At 47.6% G+C, this 20,828-nt stretch overlaps 3 protein-coding genes across 6 annotated transcripts; all 3 read right to left on the minus strand.

The window, feature by feature from the left end:
* Positions 1–375: 375 nt before the first annotated feature.
* LOC118619808 (GTPase IMAP family member 5-like) lies at positions 376–9,412 on the minus strand. Of its 2 annotated transcripts, XM_036246567.1 has the most exons (4): positions 9,127–9,412; positions 7,397–7,445; positions 4,801–4,853; positions 376–3,542 (listed from the first exon to the last, which is right to left on the minus strand). In XM_036246567.1, exon 4 carries the CDS (start codon positions 3,538–3,540, stop codon positions 2,677–2,679), a length of 864 nt encoding a protein of 287 aa, XP_036102460.1. In that variant the 5' UTR covers positions 3,541–3,542; positions 4,801–4,853; positions 7,397–7,445; positions 9,127–9,412; the 3' UTR covers positions 376–2,676. The 2 variants fall into 2 exon arrangements, with proteins under 2 accessions (XP_036102460.1, XP_036102459.1); XM_036246566.1 differs by lacking the exon at positions 4,801–4,853 and having other exon boundaries at positions 9,127–9,411.
* Positions 9,413–12,009: 2,597 nt separating this feature from the next.
* On the minus strand, positions 12,010–13,648 carry GIMAP1 (GTPase, IMAP family member 1). The gene is given in 4 exon segments (XM_036246365.1): positions 12,010–12,280; positions 12,282–12,468; positions 12,471–12,784; positions 13,521–13,648. Coding segments are annotated over 4 exon segments (900 nt in total).
* GIMAP2 (GTPase, IMAP family member 2) lies at positions 13,453–19,629 on the minus strand. 3 transcript variants are annotated; one of them, XM_036246557.1, is made up of 3 exons: positions 19,518–19,629; positions 16,622–16,675; positions 13,453–15,058 (listed from the first exon to the last, which is right to left on the minus strand). In XM_036246557.1, exons 2-3 carry the CDS (start codon positions 16,665–16,667, stop codon positions 14,094–14,096), a joined length of 1,011 nt encoding a protein of 336 aa, XP_036102450.1. In that variant the 5' UTR covers positions 16,668–16,675; positions 19,518–19,629; the 3' UTR covers positions 13,453–14,093. The 3 variants fall into 3 exon arrangements, with proteins under 3 accessions (XP_036102450.1, XP_036102451.1, XP_036102449.1); XM_036246558.1 differs by lacking the exon at positions 19,518–19,629 and adding an exon at positions 18,274–19,507; XM_036246556.1 differs by lacking the exon at positions 19,518–19,629 and adding an exon at positions 17,170–19,507.
* Positions 19,630–20,828: the final 1,199 nt, after the last annotated feature.

Here is a 20,828-nt window from a genome sequence, read left to right on the forward strand (position 1 = left end):
GGCTTGACACCCCCCCTCCCCTCATAGATAACTTCTTGGTCTACGGAGACAATGAACCAAGAAACCAAAGTGTAGGTCAGATCTGATCATCAGTGGCCAAAAGGGAGAGAGAACAGTCTGTCCTGTTTCAAAAGTAAAACATAATGGTAGGAAGTGGTCTCACATTCTGAAAGAGACCAAGCCCTTTGTTTTGTTTTGTTTTGTTTTGTTTTGTTTTGAATCCTCACCCAAGGACATTTTTGCATTTATCTTCAGATAAAGCGGGAGGGAGAAAGGGAGGAAGAGAGAGAGAAACATCACTGTGAGAGAAACACATTGAGTGGTTGCCACCCACACAACCCCAACTGAGACCAGGGACAAACTGCAACCAAAGTAAGAGCCTTAGCAGGAACCGAACCCGGGACTCTCTGGTCCATGGGCCAACGTTCTAATCATTGAGCCAAACCAGCCAGGGCAAAATAATTAGACTTTCAATTGAATCACCAATGCCAGTGTAGACAAGTGTCACTGTAATTCATGCTGTTTCCAGTAAGTATTCAAATAACAGTAACAGAACCATTCAAACGGAGCCAGTCTATTGGTGTTGAGTAGATCAGTGATGTGCCCCTGTTAGAACTGGGAATGGCTCCTGGCCGTGGGGCAGTAACACACGGTGCTGCACTCAGCTCACATGTATTTCTACTGAAAGGACAAAGCTGTGTTTCCTGGTGAAGTATTTGATACTCCTCCAGTTGTAACATTTACATTAAAATTAGTTACAGGTAGATAAAATGTAAGGTTCTGTTTCTAGAGAACACCAGCTACATTTCAAGTACTTCATAGCCTTTAGTGGCTGGGGGCTACCATATTGGATTCTGCAATTCCTAGAAAATACTCAAATATTAGGAAATAAAGGCCATACTTCTAAATAACCCATGAGTGAAAACAGACATCACAAAGATTACAGAAAGTGTTTCAGCCTGAATGATAATGAAAGTGGAATATACAAAACTTTGTTTGATGGACATAAACATGCATAGAGGGAATTTTATAGCTTTCTAGCCATATGGTAGAAAGAAGAATTTTCAATAATTTAAAGAATCTTGTGAGTGATAATCTTGTCGAGACTCTGGGTGTCATTATTGTAAGGCCGGCGAGCTCTGGGGAGTCACATGACCGGGAAGTCACATGACCTGGAAATGGATAGCCAGAGGAGAAATCAAAACCTAACTTGGGAGGCTCTGCTTTAGCTGGATGTGGCTGAGGTGACACTCCTGGTCACGTACCACCACCCTTCCCAGCCAATCAACTTAATCCATGTTTGAAGCTCCTCAGCAGCTAGCCAGTCACCTGATGCCACACCTAATCACCACACCCATGTCCCTAATGTTCCTATAAATCTTCCCCGGGCGAAAGTAGCATCGTGAATTCCCTGTCCCTCACCACGTGGACCAATGAACCTCACCCAGGAATGCTTCAATAAAACTTTTGCCCGCCTTTGCGGCTCCGTTTCTTTTTCTTTCTCGGTGAGATACCTCATATCTGGTGCCAAAATCCGGGGGGAGCTTGAGCCCTCCTGGGCCGCTCATCTCCCTCCCTCATGAGAAAGACCAGGGACCACCGACCTTCCACTCAGTTTGGCACACAGTGTGGTAAGTCCTCCTGCCTCTGATCGCTCCTCAATCCACCCTGAAAAGGTATCAACAAAGGTTAGGAGGTAGCGGAGTTTCTTGTGAGGAGGCATGTGAGTGAAGTAATCTGCCGCACACCCCACCCCGAAGAAGGTAGCTGGGGACCCTCGGCCACATGGCTTGAAGAAAGGAAAAGAGGGGTCTGTCAGGAGGCAGGTCCTCTCTTTCCCCCTATCCTGTTTCCATCAATTGGTCAGACTCCCCAGAGAAGCTGAGGTGCATCTGAGGTGCATCGGTGCCCTTGTGACATTAGATGGCCCCTTGCTACTGGAAGCCAGGGCCGGACCAACATCCACCGTCCTCTGATTCTAATCCTGAGGCTTCCTATGGCCCTGTCTGCAGGAGCAGGCCTCCTGAAAGTCCCACGTGCTGCAGAGTTCTTCCCACACCAAGAGACTGCCCCTGCCTTTTCCTCACTCACAGTCCACCTTTGCAGTTCCCTTTCTTCTCTGGCCCCTTCATTCCACACCCATGCAAACCTTCCTGGGGAACCCCACTACACACCCAGACCCTGACCCCATGCATGCTCTCTCCCCACTGTCAAGTGAGACCGGAAGGGTTGCAGGTAATTCTGAGACAGGGTGGAACATCACCTTTGCTTTCTTTTTTTTTCTTACAACCCACCATAAATTTAGAGTACATGCCTGAATAAAATGAGGAATTCTCCTACCACCGTTTCATATAACATGTTTCTTCCCTCACGTGTAATATCACAGTCCACTCACCTTCCATTCTGCAAACACCCATCACTTCAAAGATTTCAGGATGGAATCCAGTTAGGTTATCATTTACTTCCATGATTAATAATCAACTACAGAAAATAAATCATTTTTTCTTTGGAATATATTTATCTGGAAGCACGTGGAGAACAGGAATGGCATGTTAGATGCCAGAAAGAGAAATTAAAATCGAACCTAAGTAAATCACAATTAAGTCTCTTACAAACATACAGAGAGATGATGAGTCTGAAAAAAAGAAGCCCATTGGCAAAGTCAGCTGAAGATGCTCAGCGTCCCTGCCTAAAATGGAAGTTAATTAAAATAGCAAGAACAATCAAAATGCATATCACAAAGAAAATACATAACCCAATGTAAGAAATCATGCACTTTTTAACTCTGAGGAGCGCCCTGGACACCTGGTGTGGCTTTTGCCCCTCCATGTGCGCTCGCACCTTGGCCAGGTAGCGCCTGTGCTCCTCTCCGCGGGTGTTAAGCTCGTGCCCCTGTAGCATCTGGGCTTCGAAGTAGAGGTCGTTTCTCCAGAAGGCGCCCTCGTGCTCCCTCTCCAGCCTCTCGACCACTGCCATCAGGGCCTCTAGCTGCCCCCTCTGCTCCTCCCCGGTGGCCTGGTTGTTGAAGCCGCAGTACCTCCGCTCGCACTCCAGCACGAGGCTCCGCAGGCTGCAGTTGTCTGTGCTGCGCACGTACTCATCCAAGGACTCGCCCCCTAAGTCCTCCTTGTGGGTGAAGACGACCACCACGTGTCTCATGGCTCCTGCCCCAAAGACCTCCTTCACCCTCCTCACTGCCTCTGTGTCCCGGGCAGTGAACCGGCCCAGCTGCGTCACCAGCAGCAGCACGTGGGGCCCCGGGGCGGAGAGCAGGTAGCAGTCCCCGATGTCCTTGTACATCTCTTGGCCCTGGGCCTTTGCCTCAAAGATGGGGGGCGTGTCCACCACCAGGATGCTCCTCCCATTCCACGTGCCCCTGGCTGCCTGGCACTTCCTGGTCACAGCCTGGGCCCCCAGCTTGGACTCAAACACCGGCTGGGAGAGGATGCTGTTCCCGGTGGCACTTTTCCCGCAGCCGGATCTGCCCACCAGGACGAGCCTCAGGGAGGACGATGGTGCAAACCGGTTATCTTCTGCCATGTCTGTAAGATAAATGTTTCTTATTAAGTCAGTGAGGCTTCAGATTTCTCGGTCCTGGACCCTCATGGTATCTCATGAAAGCCACGGACTTTCCTCCCAACAGTCCTATGTAATACACACAAAGTTCACCGACAACTTAGGAGGTCTTAGGTCAAAGGAAGTCCACAGGAAGCCCACTCTGGAACCATAGCCCACTGTAGGAACTGCCCCACTGAGGAGGATGCTCCAGGCCCTTCCTGGACACCAGGGAAGACAGTTTTTCTGAAAGAAAAGCGGCTCCTGTGTGTTTCCATTGCCCAAATGGATTCTGAGTTCATTGCCGGCTCCTAAAATTTATTACTTCATTTCTCTATTCTGTGTTGTTCTCACTTTTCTGCAATGTTTGGGAATATTTTGTAGCAAACATGATTACTAAATCTCTGTGGGGAACTCTTCCACGTTTCAGCTGAGAGTGGACAAGGAATGAGAAAATTTATTCCTAATTCAGTTCAAACTCCTCCCACTTCAGACTTGGTTTCATTTGCACGTCTCCCACACCATGTGCATGGACAGCATCGTGCTGTGGGGTCTGGTGGGGCTGAGATGATGCCTTGGCAGGTAAAGAACAAGTGAGCACTGTCTTCTCTTCTTCAGTTTAAAGTCACTGCTTCTGAAAGATGTGTAGAAGATGGTGGCGGGCAGGACTGGAGGGAGGGTGAATGTGTGAGAGAGTGTGAGTGGACATGAAGGTGGATGACTAAACCCAAGCAGTGCAGAACCGCAAAGCAGAAGGGCTCTGTGCTGTGGACTGGAGCAGCCTGCTACCATGGTAAGCGGCCCTTCAAGGCACTTCTCCCTGCACCGCGGGGGAGGTCCCACCATTTTGGAAGATCCTGGGTCTTCCCTGGGAGGAGGCAGTGGGAGCGGGTAAGGCCCAGCAACATGAGTCTACCAGCACACCTGGCACCATCGGACCAGTGGACACTGTGTCATCACAGACCAGTGCACAGTAGTGGAGCTCCTAAGGTGCTGGTAGCGAAAGCCTCAGAGGGTCAGGAGACCAGCACCATCCCCCATAGTAGCATCCCTATCAGAGTCGAGATATAACCCCAGCAACAAGAACACTGGTAGGATCTGCAGAGGCACAAGAGGGTGGTGGGCCGAGAGCCCACAGACAGCAGCAGTCTTAGCTGTGAGCAGCGCCCTTGAAGAATAAAGACCAAGCCAGATTTATAGTGCAGAGAGCCTGGACAGAGAGCTAAAATAACCACAGCCACTCACCTGGGGGCTATGGCAGAGAGATGGCAGACTGGGCTGGAACTCTGTGGGGACACCTGGGATTTAAAGGACACTCAGAATTTTTACTGAGTTGGGCCACAAAGGTCAGTGGCCATTGTGCTCCTTCCCAGAGCTCTAGGAAAAAGCAGCAGCCGCCACACCCCTCAAAGATTCAGCCTTTCCCAGGTGAGGCAAAGAAATGCAAATTGAGGCTTATTAGCAACCAGAATCTATCCCACCCTCTGGAAATCCTCTTATGCAGAACATCAGGGCTACATTACAAGGCACTGAATAACTGAGACTACTAGCCACCAGGAAAAAGCTAGAGGATAACTATACCTTTTCTGGGCTTGCAACTCTTCCCAGAAAAGTAGGACTTGACAGTGGTGTTTAATGTGGGCCCACCCAGGCTCATTTAAACCCAGTAGGGGGAGCCACAAACAGCAGAACACCAACACCCACAAAGAAAATTTGGCAGGCTTCAAAACCCATTGAGATAGCCAAAATGGTGAAACAAAGAAATCCCAAATGAAAGAACAAGAGAACCAATGAAATGCAGTTAAACAAATTATCAGAGGTAGAGTTCAGAGCCATGATCTTCAGGAAGCTCAACAGCATCAGTAAGAACATCAGCACCATGAGTAAAGATATAGAAACATTAAAAACCAACCAAGTGGAAATGAAGAATGACATAGCAGAAATTAAGAATACATTGAAAGGACTAACCAGCAGTGTAGAGGAAGCTGAGGACCGGATCAGTGAATTAGGAGACAGGGTAGAAAAAATCAACCAATCAGAAAACCAGAAGCAAAAAAAAAAACTATTAAAAAACAGGAAGATAGCTTAAGAAAACTGGGACAACTAGAAATGTAATAACATTCGCATCATAGGAGTCGCTGAAGAGGAAGAAAGTGGGCAAGGGTTAGAGAATACATTTGAAGAAATAGTGACAGAAAACTTTCCTAACTTGGTGAAGGAAGAAGGCATTCAAGTTCAAAAAGCACAGAGAGACCCAAGTAAGAAGAACCCAAACAGGCCCACACCAAGACACATAGTAATTAAAATGCCAAAAATTAAAGACAAAGAGAGAATCCTAAAGGCAGAATAGATAAGCAACACGTGACCTACAAAGGAAACCCCATAAGGCTCTCAGCTGACTTTTCAACAGAAACACTACAGGCCAGAAGAGAGTGGCATGAAGTAATCAAGGTCATTAAAAACAAGGATCTGAATCCAAGACTACTCGATCCAGCAAGGCTATCATTCAAAATAGAAGGTCAAATAAAGAGCTTTCCAGACCAAAAAAAAAAAAAAAGGCTAAGGGAATATATTAACACCGAACCACCACTGCAAGATATGCTAAAAGGACTGCTGGAATTAGTAGAAGAAATAGAAAGAAAAATAGAACCACACTAAACAAAAATAGAAATAAATAAGTACATATCAATTATCACCTTAAATGCGAATGGTTTGAATGCTCTGATAAAAAGACACAGAGTAGCTGACTGGATAAGAAAGCATGACTCACATATATGTGGTTTACAAGAAACCCACCTCACAACAAAAGACTCACATAGGTTGAAAGTGAAGGAATAAAAAAAAAAATCTTCCAAACAAATGGAAAGGAAAAAAAGCTGGGTTAGCAATACTCATTACTGATAAAATAGAATTCAAAATGAAGGCCATAACTAGAGACAAAGAAGGTCACTACATAATATTGCAAGGATCTGTCACTGGATACAATAGGAAGATATAACCTTAGTAAACATATATATGCACCCAATATAGGAGCACCAACACATATTAAAAATCTTTTGGAGGACTTCAAAGGAGAAATCAACAGCAATACAATCATAGCAGGGGACTTCAACACCCTGCTGACATCACTGGATAGATCTTCTAGACAAAAAATTAACAAGGAAGCACAGACTCTAAATGCAGAATTCACATTCTTCTCAAGTGCACATGGGACATTCTCAAAGATAGACCACATGTTAGGGCACAAACTAAGTCTCTACAAGTTCAAGTAGTATAAAATCATATCAAGCATTTTCTCAGATCACAGTGGCACAAAACTAGAAATTAATCGCAACAAGAACATGCAAAGACATTTGAAAACATGGATGCTAAATATATGGTACATATACACAATGGAGTACTATGCAGCTGTAAGAAAGATCTCTTATCCTTTGAGATGACATGGAGAAACCTGGAGAGTATTATCCTAAGCAAAACAAGGCAAGCAGAGAAAGTCAAATATCTCATGATCTCACTTATTTGTGGAATATAATGAACATAACAGTCTGAGGTACAGGGTAGTCCCAGAGACGTGGAAGTGGGGTACAGACTGACAATCCCCAGAAGAGGGTGTGGAGAGATAAACCACAGAATTTATATGCATATATGCATGAACAATGGACATAGACAACAAAGCTGGGGACAGGGTTGGGAGGGAGGGGGAATGGGGGTATTGGGGAGGAGGAGAAACATCTGAAACAAAAATTAGTTAATTAAAAAAAATAAAATAATAAAGCCACTGCTTCTGTCCCTGTGTGAAGGGAGGGGCTGGTGTCTCTAGAGGACTTGGAGGCTGTCTTACCTTCAGCTATAGTCCCATATCTGGTCTTTGGAATTCCTTCCATTGTCTTCTGGAATAGAAACAGGAAAAGAATAATAAGTCAGTGTCCACTGGGAGTGGGTAAGGTCTGAGGGCACCTCCAGTTCAGAGGCCGAATAAGCACTCACTCTCCACGGAGGAGCCATTTTCACTGCTATTGTGCGCACTCACGTGATACTTGAAAGGGCCAATGAATAGCTTGAAGGAAACCAGGCTGTGCTAACACAGTGCACAGTTACTTTATTATTCCCAGTTTACAAGAAAGCAGGACATGTTTTAAAACAAATCACTTGCTTATGTTTTTGTTTCAAAACATGTGTTGCAAACTAACCCACATCCTGCATGGCTCTGTGATCACCTGCAGCCATCACTCTGGCACAGACAGCCCACCTCACGAGATGTTCCCTCAGACAACCTCAGGAGCCCTGTGCTAATTCTCGCAAACACCAGCCATGTGTGAGAATTCCCCAAAACTGCACTTGCACTTGGGGGTATTCTACTTTTAACTTCTAGTTACCCACATGGGTATGAATATCTTCATTGATTTACACTTAACTTTTACTGATTACCACTGAACTAAAAAAGGATTTTCATAGTTTCTTTGCTATTCAGGTAGCTTCTGTTATACAGAAATAATTTAATGGATTTTTTGGCCCTCTTTGGGAAAACCATCTACTTTCACATTATCAGAATATATCAAGACATCTTTCTTTCTTTCTTCTTTTCCTCCTTCCTTCCCTCCTTCCTTTTTGCCTTTCCTCTCCCTCCCTCTCCCTCCCTCCCTTTCTTTCAGCCCAGAGAAGAATTTCCTCAGCACCCTCTCCTTTACACTGTCCTTGACTGTGGGAATTTACTCTCTGGCTCTTCCTAAAACTGCTACAATTCTCTGGCACTTTCCTACTTTAGATGGCTTTCTGTCAGCATTGAAAACCTCAGGAATGTGTTAGTATCAATCTACCTATGTGGTTATGATGATATTGACAGTGGTGACCATGGTGATGGTGAAATTCATCTCCATAATAATCCTCTGAGCGGCCTGTATACCTTCCTAAGCCCTGTCATCTCCATTGTTTTAATTGCTCTCATAAATTAAAATAGGTCTTACAATTTTTATTAAAACATTAGAAAACCGAGCAACAAATGACCAGTGTGTTCCTCGTGCCCTGAACATGAGTTTATTTGCCATACAGCTGAGTCTACATGTGTCAGGGGAAAGGTGTGGGGTGTTTGGGGGAGAACGGGGTGGTTTCCAGAAGGTCCAGGCCAGGAGACAACATGTACTCAGGGGTCTCCTGTGGAAGGGGTGGCTCACTGTGGGTGGGGTTAAGACTTAAGAGGGTAAACTGAGAAGCATGCCCCTATCTAGCTGGGCACCTGGGAGGTTCCATTTTCCCATCTGTCCAGCAGGATGAGCAAACTCCTCCAGCTTCCTGAAGCCTTGTGAGTGCCCATGAGAACCCAGGGCTAAGCTGTAGGCAGCCAGCAGGAAAGCCCAGAGCTCTGTGCTGAGGGCTCAGGGTGACTGTCATCCACTCCTGTTTCCCCCACTATCCACCAGCTGTGGCTCCTACACCACTATCATAGTCCCATCTCCCCGACGGACAAACCCAGAAGTAGAGTAACCTGTGTGATCACACCAGCAATCCATGGGTTGACTTGGCTGCGGATCTCAGCCTCCCAGGGTGCCTGCACCCTCCCAGGTGTCCCCTTACCTGGCACGGTGCTGTGGGCGCGATAATGGGTGGCTTGGGAAGGTGCTGGTGGCCTGGGGAAGTAGGTGCGCAGAGGGTGAACAGGAAGCCAGGCGGACACAGTTACACTGGAGCCACCTGGAGGCCGAATATTTCGGACACAGCTGCTGGGAACCAAGGAATGAGGTGAGTGCCTAGGAGCTGTGTGCCCTCCGCAGATTGTGGCACAATTGCTGCAAACAGGACCCGCAGTGCCTGGAGACCTGCAGGGTGAGAGGTGCTGTGTCCCCGCAGTGGGAGGCTTCCTGTCAGAGCCTGCAAGCGATTGTTTCCTCCCACCCCATTTCCTTTTTATGACTTGTTCAAATAAGCACTGTTTGGAGAAAGAGGCTATCAGGGCATTGAGAGATCACTCCAGTTTCAGAAACAGCCTCTTCTGGGCTCAGAGCCCCTCTGTGGATCCCACAGAGCTGCCAAGGATGTTAAAATCTGAACTTTTTTTTCCCAGCCATGCTTCACAGAGCCCAATTCACTGTAACAGCCACCATGGCTCTCAGCCCCGGCCCCCCACTGCAGTCCACGCTAACCCATACTTTACCCAGAGCCTCCAGGGACTCTTAATCCCAAGGAGCCTCCCAGTGCATGCCCTTAGGCCCATCCTCTGGGTGGCTGTTATAAGGATGATCACTTTCTTTAAGGTGTTCTGCCACATTCAGAAATAGAAATAAGAAACTCCTTTTTATTTATTTATTTATTTATTTATTTATTTATTTATTCATTCATTCATTCATTCATTCATTTATTGCTTACACAACCTAAAGATGGCATCTGGTTTTCTAGTGGTGTGACCTTGAAGAACTTTCGAGGGTTAGCCCATTCCCTATCCAACCTGATGGTCCAACCATGCCAGCCTTTCTTCTCAATGCTCTGCAGCTTCAGCTGCTCCTTCATGGCTCCAGGAGCAGAAAGGAGTTCCTTTTTTTTTTTTGCATAAGAACCCAGATAGAATTATATGCAATTTTCCCCAACCTCCTTCATTTTTGAAAGACAGGAACCATAATGCATGCCAGAAAAACTGGAAACTGTTACTTTTAATATCATTTTATTTATCTCAAAGGGAGTAAATAATTGTATTAGTAAATAAACTGATCTATCAGAAATCAACATTGACATGAATGACCCTGACATCTCTTTCATAAATTATAATAAAAGTCTGATAGCAAAGTCAGGTTCAGCTGCCTGCCCCTTTAAAAGCTAATCCTCCAGCTCTGGCCAGTTTGGCTCAGTGGTTAGAGAATTGGCCTGCGGTCTGGAGAGACCCAGGTTTGGTTCCCACTAAGGGCATGTTCCTTGATTGCATTTTGTCCCTGGCCCTGGTTGGGTTGTGTGGGTGGCAACAACTCGATGTGTCCCTTTCATGTCGATGTTTCTCACTCTCTCTCTCCCTCCCACTCCATCTGAACAAAATATTTTTAAAAATGTCCTCGGGTGAGGATTAAAAAAAAGCCAATATTCCAGACACAGGTGCTAGTGTAAGGAAAAATGGTTTATTCAAGAGCCTGCAGTCTGAGATGATGGGGGACTCTTGTCTCAAAGACCATCTTACCAGCTGGACATGGGCAAGAATTTTTGTAAGGAGGAAAAAGGAAGGATAAAATTTAAAAAATAAAAATAAAAAAAAACAAAGAAATCCAAAGGAGGGGTTTGACAGTGCTCCACTGAGGGGAATAAGTGCAAGCCAACACAGTCTGTTCAGATAACGAATTGAAGGTCAGCAAATATCTCAGAGTTGAAATGTCTGAAGGTCAGAGTCTTCTTTTGATATTGGTTCCCAGAATTCTTGAGCAATCAGCCTGCTTATCTGCAGTTGCATGTTAGTTAACAGGTCATAATTTACAGAAGGATGTTAAAAGATTGATGGGTTGGGTTACAAATCTACAAGCATCACAAAGCAAGAGACCTACCCTTTGTGAGAACTAGAAAACTATTAAAGTGAGTCAGTGTCTGCTGTGGTCTGAATGATGTGTCCATCTAACATTCAAACCTTGAAAACCTACTGCCCAAGGGGATGGTGTTAGGAGGCGTGCCATCGGGAGTCCCTCATGATCGTGATCTGTGACTCTACAAAGGGCCCAGAGAGCTGGCTGGTCCCTCCCACCACTGCAGACACAGTGGGAAGCTGTCAGTCTGCACCCCCAGGAGAGCCCTTTCCAGAACGTCACAGTGCTGCCACCGCACCCAGTATGTCTGCCTCCAGACTAGGAGACATGCTTCTGTTGTTGGTGAATCACCTCTAGTTTTAAGTCTGTGCTATTTTTTAGAAGACCCAATGGACTAAGATAGTGTGCAATTTTTTTTTTAATGCTCAAAATAAAAATGGAAGATTTCTCTTTGCCATGAACCCATATTCTACTATAAACTATCAGCCATTCCACTATTTTTTAAGAGAAGAAGAATTTATGGAGAAAACTAAGCACATTTTAAAGTTAGGCAAATTTATTTTAAACCTTGTGCCTATAGTCAAAAGGAAGACTTAACAAACTTAAAAAGTAAACTTCAGGCCTTTGCAAAGTTGCTCATGCTCAGTTTTCTGTGTCATTAAAACTGTGCGAAGCTACAGGATTACTGTGGAATGAAGTTTTAGTTTCTGCTCAGCACCCTGCACACCAGCTGGGAACCTGCAGCCCAAGTACAACCCTGACCAGGAATCCAACCAGTGACCATAAGGTGTGCAGGCCAATGCTATAACCAGGGAGCCAATCGGCCAAAGGAAGGTTACCTGCATTTTTAGACCTGCACTGTGGGTGGGCCTCAGTGGGACTCTGGCAAGTAGCAGGCAAAACAGGACCAGGGCACCTAACCCTGTGCTCCAGCACAGCCACCGGGTTCCATCCAAGCCTGTTGCTAGCCCAGTGGACAGTGTCCCCACCACTCCTGTGCACAGTCCACCAGGCTCTTGGCAACTTGGTGCCTCAGCTCTTCAGGGTGAGCTCTAGCCACTGCGTGAGCCAAGCTGTACACATCTTTGGAGTAGGGGTCACCAGCGTGGTCCCACACCATGGGCTCTACCAGGGCCAGCAGTTTCTGCACCTGGGCCTCCCACTCTCCAACCTCCTCCCCAATCTAGAAGGCACACACTTGGCCCCCTCACTGGGCCACCAGTGCAGAAGCGTGTGGTTGTCCCATGACCATAATCTGCAGCGAGCTCCCCAGCCAGGTCCTCCTTATGCATGAAAAGCAGGATAGTGTGCAATAGCACATCATCCCCAAACAGGTTCTTGAGCACCCGTGTGGCCTGCTGGTCCTGCACAGTGAAGCGGCCCAGCTGAGTCACCAGGAGCAGCACCTGGGGACCTGGAGCAATAGCAGGTAGCAGCAGGCCCGTTCCTCACATCCAATGACTGTCTTGGGGAGCAGGGAATTAAAAAGGTCCTGGGTGTCCATGACTTCCACATGCCACCTGTCCCACCAGCGGCTCCCCACCTCACAGGTTCTGGTCACCGTGGTGGCTTCCAGCTTGGAGAGGAAGCGCTTCTGGCCCAGAATGCTGTTCCCAGTGGCGCTCTTCCCGGCCCCTGTCTTCCCCACCAGGATCAGCTGCAGCCTGGGCTCCTGCGTGGACTCTTCCCAACCTGGAGGACAGTGATCTGTGAGCTTCCAAACCTGAAAGCACCTGATCCTGGTCACAGGGACCCCTGGAGCCCTTTAAACAAGAAGAGAAACAGCGCCTCCCTCTGCTCTTCCAGCCAGACCCTTACTGAGGCCATTGCTCAGAGCACGCTGAACTCCGGGGTCTCCTCCAGCCATTCCTGTCATCTGGCTTCCCTACGGGCACCTGCAGATGCTCCCCACCTGGTGGGCATTTCTCTAGGGCACCCCCTTCGTAACTCCAGGCCGACCTCAGCTGCATTATCCCTGGTCGTCCACACCGTGTGGAGCTGTCCCTATCTGAGGCTTCAGTGGCCTGTGCCACACTTGCCCTAGATTCCAGCCCACAGAAGATGGGAAGGAGGCAATAGGCCTGGGGGTGAAGGTCTGTCTGGACTCCCAGACACTCTGGACTTGACTCACACCCTGCCACCAGCCAGCTGTGCCACCGTGGAAGTAGCTTAATCTAAGTGTTAAAACTTTGTGCAAAGATGGGAATACTACATAAAGTTGTTTCTCCTGGGGTTGTTGAGAGGATTAGGTGAGATCAACTTCTTCCTTCTTCCTTCTTCCTTCTTCCTTCTCTACTTCTCTCCCTCCTCCTCTGTCCCCTCCTTATGCCTGCTGGCTTCTAATAAGAAACCTATTTAACCCTCATCCTGGTTCTCTACCACTCCACCTGGTGAATCACGCTCCCTCTAGTGCATGGTCTGGTGCCCTCTGCATCCTCTTCTGTGGAGACCAGCGTAGGTTTGATCTCATTTTACAGTCTGGGAAGGGAGGCACAGTAGTCAAAGAAGTCATAGCGCCCAGCTGGGCTGGGGCAGAGACTCAGCTGAAATGCACACCTCAGAGACCCCTGTGGGGTTGTCTGTTCAATCTTGAGTTCGCCCATTCCCCTCATACCCAGGGCACACACCTGGGGCCAGTGTACAATGCACAGTTCATAATGACTGTTGAATGAACAGAATTAAAGACATGAACTCAGGAACGTACTTATTATTGTTATTTTATTATATTCAGTAGCATTTTTATTATCTTCATTATACTCAGTAGAAATCATAGTACTTTAAAGAAGAAAAGGAGTTTCCAGGAACAGAAAATGGGCACTTGCAAAAGGAAGAAATTTTATGTTTACAGCTTTTCAAAGGTTTTGCTATTACATTTCAAAACAATAACTTTTAAAATAACTTGGTTCATTAGTAAAGTGAGTGATGTTAACATTTAAACACTTCGCAGAATCTCAAATGTTTGCTGATGTCAGGCACAGCACTTTCAGAGGAGGGCCCTGTGATCCACCCACTGCATCACTGTGATGCATACTTCCTTACGTACAGCGATCATCTCGGAGTCTTGCGTTCCACACCAATCATCTTCCCAGGAATTACTTTTCTGAGGCTAGTCAACAATAAGCTACATAACAAGTTGCACGTACTACAGAGTAAGCAGTAAAAAAAATAGCATAATCTGGGCAATACACAAAATAATAGAATTAGCAATTTGACAAATGACTGAATACACACTAGTATTTTGATTAGGGCTCCTTTTAGGTAATTTTCTTTGGCCATCATAGTGCGATGTCTCTGAATTTCCATGTGCTTTATAAGACTCTCTTTGAAATCCTTTAACCTTCTCTCTGACTGCTCAGGTCCACATTCTAACCTTGTCACGAGGCTGTACAGCTCATTGGTATAGTGCTCACCCCTTTTCTCCACTCCCAGGCCCTCAATCAAGTCCATGAGCTCCTCCACTTGGTGGACCCGAGCACTCCCTTCCGCTCGGTTATTAAAGGCACACGCTCGCCCACCACACGCTGCCACCAGCTTGCCTAGGGCTTTATTATCTGAGTCACGAATGTAATCCATCAAGGAGCCTCCATCGAGGTCTTCCTTGTGGGTAAAGAGGACGATTGTGTGTCTCATGGCATCCTCTCCAAAGATCTCCTTCACCCTCTGTGCGGCCTGCTGGTCCTGGGCGGTGAACCGGCCCAGCTGCGTCACCAGGAGCAGCACATGGGGTCCTGGGGCGGAGAGCAGGTAGCACCTCTGCACCTCTGTGTACAGAGGATCGGAGTGGTCCTTCCCAGAAAACACATCTGGCGTGTCAATAATGACCACCTCTCTCTCGCCCCAGCTTCCCCGACTTTCACTGCAGGTCTTGGTGAGGGTCTGGGCACACAGCTGGGACTCAAACGCTTGCTTTCCCAGGATGCTGTTCCCGGTGGCACTTTTACCAGTTCCTGTTTTGCCCACGAGGATGATTCTCAGCTCTGATCCTCTGGTGGGTTGGCTCTTCATATGTGGTCCTGTGAAGAGCAAGTGTACTGTGTTATCATTACACTGATCATGCCAATGGAACAGTCTGTTTTGTAGTTCCTAGCCATATCTCTACACCTCGGCTTGGCTGGTCTCTGCATGGGGGGACCTGGAAGGCTGGGGAAGCTGATCACTCACCCTGCTCTCCCTTTCCCAGCAAGGCAACTCTTCCTAGCTGGGGAGTCCCCCTAGGCACTGAGCAGTGTCCGCCTAGGGAACGGTGCAGGTAAAGAGAAGGTCTTCTCTTCCTTTGTGAGCACTTACTCTTGGGCTTCTTGTTCCACAGTGTTGCTAAAGTTTCTTAGGTGGAGTCCCAATTCTCCCAGAGCTGTTTTGTGGATGGGGAGCTGTCTAATTGCTGATCTTCAGGGGGAAACAGAGGCTAGGGGTTCCTACTCCACCCTGGGTGATGTCCCTCATCGCACCGTTGTTTCCTAGTGACTGTGATGATGAAAGAGCTCATACATTTCCCTGCAACATGTTTTGGACTTCAAACCAAAGCTGAAGAGGTCATGAGCCTCTAACTCATCTCTGCCCTAAAAGATCCTTTTCTATTTTATTAAAAAATACTCTATTATTAAAAGTATTACAAATGTTCCCATTTCCCCCCACCATTGACCCTTTTCTCCCCACTCCCACCGCCCTCCTGCCTTCCCCACACTCCAATAGAATATTTTTATAAGCAAGAGTTAGTCTAAACCCTGATTGGTTTGGCTCAGCAGTTAGAGCATCAGACCACAGTCCAAAGAGTCGCAGGCTGGATTCCAATCAAGGGCATGTGCCTCCGATGCAGTTTGTTCCCAGTCCTGGTCAAGGTCATGCGGGAGGTAACCAGTCGATGTGTCTCTCTCACGTCCATGTTTCTCTCTCTTTTCCTTCTCTACCTCTCTCTCCCTTCCACTCAATCTGAAGATAAATAAAAAAATATCCTGAAGTGAGTATTTTAAAAATTTATATTAAGAAAAAAAAAAGTGAGTCTCGCATTATGGGAAAAGATACTCTCACAATATATTGCATTTGTGAAATAGCAGCTAACCAACTCCTTAACAAATAAAATTACTTAATCATGACTTAAAAATTTATTTTTTATTTTTTTTTCCATCACGATTTCTCCTCTCTATGGTTTTCTCTAGGGTTATAGCACATTGCCATGTTGAAACTTAGAAAAACATACTTGGAGAGGTGGGTGACCAGGTGGACTGAGAAACAGCTTTGGTCAGGCAAGGTTTGCCTGAATCACTCCGCTCTAGCCCTGTGGAAGATGAATTTTCTGAGGATCAGAGATGTGGAGCCAAACTGAGGGTCCCACCTCCAGGAGGGTTAAGTACCCTGACTCTGTTCCAAGGCCAGGGAGAGCCCCTCCGACCCCGGCTGGGCAGAGGTGTGGTCATAAGCACCAGTGAAATGGCTGGACCACAGAAATATAAAATGAGCAGCGTAAAAGGGTTCTCTTTAATGAAGAAACACCTAATAGCTTACATTCTGCTTACTAAAGAGAACAGCACCACTTTTGTATAAAATAGGCACAGAATACGGTAAACCGGCACACATACCTGAAGTCACCTTCTTTCCCGAGAGACTGTATGCATTTTGGTCCATTGCGGCTCCTGAGCAGAGAGACAAGAGACCAGTAAGACAGCAACCTGTTACACTTCAGTTCCAAATCATGAGATACCCTGATGTGCCTGGAGCAGGTTCCCAGCCATGCATCATTGTGTGCACGCAGCTGACAAGGAGAGTGGAAAGAGTTCCTCTGTGCATTTTCCTGAGAAATCAGTCACTTGCCTAAAGTCACCCAGAGAGTCTCTTATTGGATCCTAGCAGCATCCCTAAAGCGATAAGACAGCACACTCAGGCTGCCCAGATTTCTCCTGGTGAGCCATCGATTGGCTTCATGCTAAGAGACCTCTCTTTGCCAGCAATGTGTGATCGAAGTAACATGAAGTTTATCGTCCCTGCAAACTGGCTTCACTTCCGCCAAAGGCCGTCACTCTAAATCATTTCCCTTGATACAGGGTGAATTCCTTCTTAACTTTTTTTTTCCAGCATAGGCTGGGAACTGAAAATCAACAGAGCAGAACTTTCCCGAGTGTGGGCTTACCTGATGTACTGAGAGAACACGCAGATGGCTCCCTGTTGGAACCTGCGGCGTGCCCATTCAGCTCCAAGAGTAAAAGAAAGTAAAACCAACACCAGCCTCTGTTTTCCTCTCTGTCCTCTCCTCAGAGTGTCCCCGCTGCAAAAGGGCCCCAGCGTGTGTCTGTCCACAGTTCTCACTTTGGCCACATAAGCAAGTGAACAGTTCCAATGGAAAATGTCACCAGGAGTTATTTGCTATCATGTGGCCCAGCTGTCTTTTCTCGTCAAAAGAGAAAATAATTTCGACAGGACAGGCAAGAAAGGCAGGGACCCAGGGAGGCTGGTTCACTCGATTCCTTCCCTCTGGGGCTGTGTCCTCAGTCACAAGCGTGCCTAAATGCATGGCGCTCTGAGAGGGAATTCGGTCTCACTTACCTGGTGTCACTGACTGTTCTACAGGCAGTCACTGGGGAAGGCGAGTGCACAGGTCAGGGGACACCTCTGACAAGGGCCATGCAGAGGGAGACGGGGACAGAGGAGCCACCTGAGCAAAGCTGTGCTGTCCAAGTCAGAGGGACAGTAACAGTCACAAACCATCCCAACGCTGTGAAATAACCCACTGTGGCTTCCCTAGCACTCTGCTTGTCTTCCCTGTCCAGCGCTGGCAGTTCAGGGAACACACCTCCCGGGGACAACAATCTAGGTATTGTCCACAATAATAATCTGGAGTGTCCACGTTCAGGACGATCAATTCAAAGGCTTAAAGTTGAAATCCTTCAAAAACTCTTTTTCCTTGTTTACATGACAATCACCACAGCAGGGGAGAGAGCCTATGACACTTAGATTGCCTCTGAATTCCCAGACTAGGAGTGACCTTGTTGTTCTCTGTCCCCAGCCACGGATGAGGAATAATCACAGAATAACCACGAGGCCCTGGCCTCCCTATCAGGGGCGGCACAGGCAGGGAGCCGTGGACATGGTGAACACCACTTCTGTCACACACTGTTATAACCTTGTTTTGAATTCTTCCAGGGTCTTCACTGGGCGGTGTCTAAAGTGCTTAACATACAACACAATGTGGTTCAGTCCTGCTTAATATCAGTAATCTATTCCAAAAAATACAAACCTTCTGTGTCAGAGTACTAACAGGGACCGATTTCCTCATTTGAATATGGAAAACAAAGATAATCCAGTATGCATCAAACCCAAAGCTCGTCAATTGCTTACGTCATATATGAAACGCACAAAGCACCCATTAAAATAGTCTTTAGATATAAAATACTAATACATTGCTTTTCTGAATACCAAGAATTATTTTTGGTTTACAAAAAGCTTCTTTGGATGGGGAATATCAAAAAGACGAGAGATGAGTGTGACGCAGCATGGTGACTGCTGTTATAATACTATAGTGTGAACTTGAAATTGGCTAAGACAGCAGATCTTAAGTGTTCTCACACCACAAATAAGGTAACTATGTGAGGTGATGGGTGAGTTAATTAACCCCATGGTGACAATCACAAAATACATGGACATACATCAAATCATTGCATTGTATACAGCCAACACGTGTGTACGATTTTACTTGTCAATTATACCTCAGTAAAGCCGGAGGGAAGATAAGAAGACAGCAGCTGAGGCTGGGGAGCAACCAGAACATCTGGCTGGGGAGCAACCAGGACATCTCTGCACACAGTGTAAACTATCAGACCATCTGAAGTCCTATGGGACAGCAAGACTGTCTTCATGCGGAGCACACACTTCCTGCCAAGTTTATTCCTGAGAATCTATGATTTTGTGTTAGATTCTAAACCACAGTTTTCCCTTTCACCCTCTTTTCTATAGTTTTTATTGTGTATGAAGGAATAAATACATTTTAATAAATTAATTTTAACCCATTCAATTTACATATAGTATTTCTTTAAAAATAGTGTTTCATTTTCTTTTGGTTATATTTTGTTTTCAGGTTTAACATAGACTTGGTTGCAAATGATACTGTAGTATTACTTTTTCTTGTATAATTACCTTCGTTGTTACTTTTTAAAAACCGAGTTAATACACTTTGATTTTAATTTTAGGGCATCTAAAATCTTATCATTAACACTGATGCTGGTTATGGGCATTCAATTAATTTATTTATTTACAAATCAGTGTATTATACTTTGTTTAGCTCTGCGCTGAGAGCTCGGGGCGAGTGGCACCCACTCCTGTTTCCGCCACTATCGACCTGCTGTGACCCCTGCACCAACATCATGGTCCTGTCTCCCCCCTTGGCAAGCCCAGAAGTAGGGTAACCTGTGAGATCACACCAGCAGTCCCTGGGGTGACTAGGCTGCAGAATCTCAGCCTGAGCCCTCCAAGGCTTCTCCTTACCTGGTGCGGCACTGAGTTCCTGGTGCTGGGCGGCTCAGGAAGGTCTGGGCGCCCCTGGGAATGTGCTGGGCAGCCGGGAAGGTGCTGGGCGCCCCCGGGAAGGTGCTGGGCGGACGGGAAGGTGATGGGCGCCCCCGGGAAGGTGCTGGGCGGCCGGGAAGGTGATGGGCGGCTCAGGAAGGTCTGGGCGACCCAGGAAGGCGCTGGGCGGCCGGGAAGGTGCTGGGCGGCTCAGGAAGGTCTGGGCGACCCAGGAAGGCGCTGGGCGGCCAGGAAGGTGCTGGGCGGCTCAGGAAGGTGCTGGGCGACCCAGGAAGGCGCTGGGCGGCCGGGAAGGTGCTGGGCGCCCCCGGGAAGGTGCTGGGCGGCCGGGAAGGTGATGGGCGCCCCCGGGAAGGTGCTGGGCGGCTCGGGAAGCTTCTGGGCGGCCCGGGAATGTGCGCGCAGTGGGCGCGGAGGAAGCCGGGCAGAGGCAGTTACACGGGACCCCCTGGAGGCCGACGGTCCCAGGACGGCCCCTGGGCACGAAGGAGAAAGGGGAGTGTCGCGCCCAGCACCCCACACTCTGGGCACAGGAACAGGTCCTGGGCTGGAAGGGAACTGCTGCAAACGACACAGGACCCGCGAGGGCAGGGTGTGCTGTGTCCCCTCAAGGGCTTCCTGTCAGCGCCTCTGGCTGCCGGCCCCGCCCACTTCCTTTCTCTGATTTGTCAAAATGCTTGGAGGAAAAGCCTTTGTAGGCTGTGACGGACACCCCCTTGCTCCCCGCGCCTGAGCCCAGGTTCAGAAACAGCCCGCGACAAAGGAAAGTTCCTATGGGGCACCCACCCTGCCCCCAGCACTCATGGAAGGTGCACCTGCCCAGCCCTACTCCCCAGGGCCCTTCTCAAGGCTCTGCTTCTAGAATGTTCCTGCTTACTGGGGACAGACAGGCACTGCTGGTCCACAGAGGGCCTGGAAGACCAACTCCAAGGCCCTGACTTTGATGGGCTCCCCAAACCACTATGCTGGCTGCCCTGCTCTGCATTGGACAGAGCAGCCCTGTGGGACTCAGGGGCCTGGAGAGCTGTGTGGGTGGATCTGGTGGCAGATGGAGCAGAGCTATAGTGCTCTACTGTCACCTGCTCACACGTGGAAGGCTGGAGCAGTGAACACAGAACAGGGATGTTGCAAAGTGAGATGGAGAACACAATATGGGTAGGCTCCCCCTGTGTGGGTCAATTCTCATAGTTTTACTTGGTATATTGCAAATCAAGGAAGTTCTTCTTATAGGGCCTGGTGCTGTTTAATACTGATGATTGAATGTAAATT

Source organism: Molossus molossus, unplaced genomic scaffold, assembly GCF_014108415.1.
Source record: "Molossus molossus isolate mMolMol1 unplaced genomic scaffold, mMolMol1.p scaffold_m16_p_7, whole genome shotgun sequence".
Classification (NCBI taxonomy): domain Eukaryota; kingdom Metazoa; phylum Chordata; class Mammalia; order Chiroptera; family Molossidae; genus Molossus; species Molossus molossus.